General features: G+C 39.4%; 1 protein-coding gene across 1 annotated transcript in view; it reads left to right on the top strand.

Annotated features, from left to right (window-relative positions):
• Positions 1 to 1,825, top strand: part of LOC106012122 — a gene marked incomplete in the record, with an annotated part of 8,903 nt that overhangs the window by 3,306 nt on the left and 3,772 nt on the right. Inside the window, 1 exon segment of the mRNA XM_013083992.1 lies at positions 111 to 192. Coding sequence (XP_012939446.1) covers positions 111 to 192 — 82 coding nt within the window.

Genomic DNA, 1,825 nt, shown 5'->3' with positions numbered 1-1,825 from the left:
TAAGAATAATAATAATAAGAATAAGAATAATAATACCACCACCACCACCATCACCAAAAAAACCCCCAACGAATTCATTACTTCAACCAACATAACAATTTTCTCACCAGGAATGTCGGCAGAACAGGTGGCAGCTTTAAACAACAGAGATTTCATCATGCTCATCGAAGAGAAGGCTGGGGGATCCTACAGGTAGAAGAATCTAGAATCTACATGTAGTTGTAAATATTTGTTACGATGCGGTGGAATTAAGCACTTGTCAGATTTTGGGCAAGCTGAGTTATTGGTGTCACATGAAAGCTTGTTAATTTACGTTGCTTTCACTGAAAAAATACCCATTTATCTTAAATAGAAGTCAAGATATTTACGATTGCAGGAGAGGAGGTTGCCTGGTTTCATCGGTAAAATTAGCTAGAAAATGGACGCCAAAGTTTGATAATTTCAATAGCTTGAGAGTCCGTGAAAATAAAATTACATATTTTAAGCAACGTTTTTTTTTATCAATGTTTTTCTGTAAAATTTACTTGAAAGTGAGTTTTTATATTGGATAAGAATGGTTTAAAAATAAAAATTCGATAAAAATTGACAAACTGGTGGAAAAACTCCTGTTTCTTCGATTTCATTATTTTGACGGGCGTCTGATTTCACCCCGGCACCTCATATAATATGTGGTTGTAAACATGTTACGTCCGAATCGACACAAAACGGACCATGTAGGAGACCGGCTGTTTTGTTTGTTTTAGTAAGGTTTTACAGCGCTCGCAACTGCATAAGGTCATATTATGAGCGCCAAGGGCTGGATGTCAAAAGAGAAGTCTAAACGGGGAATCAGGCTTACTCTGTTTAACCTCTCTAGCCTCAACAGCACAAAGTCTGCCTGCATCGACTATCAAGGCACCCTGGAAATAGTGGTTCACAAGAGAGTGACAAACATACAAAAGAAGTAGAGGAAAATGACGATAGTAAGGATGAGGAAAGAAAAAGCAGAAGTTTCCCCTATATTGTTCCGGCACAGTATGAGCATGACATTGATAACTCAGCCCATTTACAATTGTACAGGTGCATACGAACATATTAACCCGTTCTCTACCCGGCCCGAGACTGTCTCAGGCTCTCTGGCTGGACTAAAAGTAGAAGCGAATTCCTATGTTACATACATATTTATTTAAAAGCACCCGATTCTATGTGGCTTGATGTCCTTTTGTGTCTGTGGAAGGGTGGGGAAATGGGGATGATGGTGATATGATCTTTACCTCGAACAAATACACCCTTCACATCCTGCTCCAAAACCTCACCTCGGTGCACTACGGCATGCCAAATCACGTGAGCTTAATTCCAGTAGACTATACTTTACAATATAATCAAAGGCGCTTGTTGACAAAAGACAATCTTCCCAATACTATGTAATGCTTTGGTTAATATTTTCACTTACTGGTCTTATTTCTGCATGCTTAGATGTTCTTTTTTTAGTCTCTAAAGGTAGGTAATTAGTTTTTCTTCATCTAATCCACCAAGTTCGAGTGGCTGAGAGAAATATTTTTAAAATTGGTTTTGAGAGTGTGAAGGGAAGAACAGTGTTTCGTAAAAATACAGGTCTGAACGAGATCAGCTCACTGTCGCTAACATTGTGGGGTCGACAGCGTCGGCGGCGTAGACGGAACAACGACGTGATCAAACCACTTACTTCAAATAAAAGAAAGTCGCCTTCAGTGAATTCTTACGTCGAATAAACTGGGATTTGTGAAACGCAGGAATGCGCTTTTACTCTTAGACCTGCTCCATGACTCAATTCTCGGGTCTGGCAGTGAAGTGGTTAATATCCTCC

Source organism: Aplysia californica, unplaced genomic scaffold (assembly GCF_000002075.1).
Source record: "Aplysia californica isolate F4 #8 unplaced genomic scaffold, AplCal3.0 scaffold00267, whole genome shotgun sequence".
Taxonomy (NCBI): domain Eukaryota; kingdom Metazoa; phylum Mollusca; class Gastropoda; order Aplysiida; family Aplysiidae; genus Aplysia; species Aplysia californica.
The sequence above is the reverse complement of the archived record's forward strand: the minus strand, read 5'-3'. Positions and strand labels throughout refer to the sequence as shown.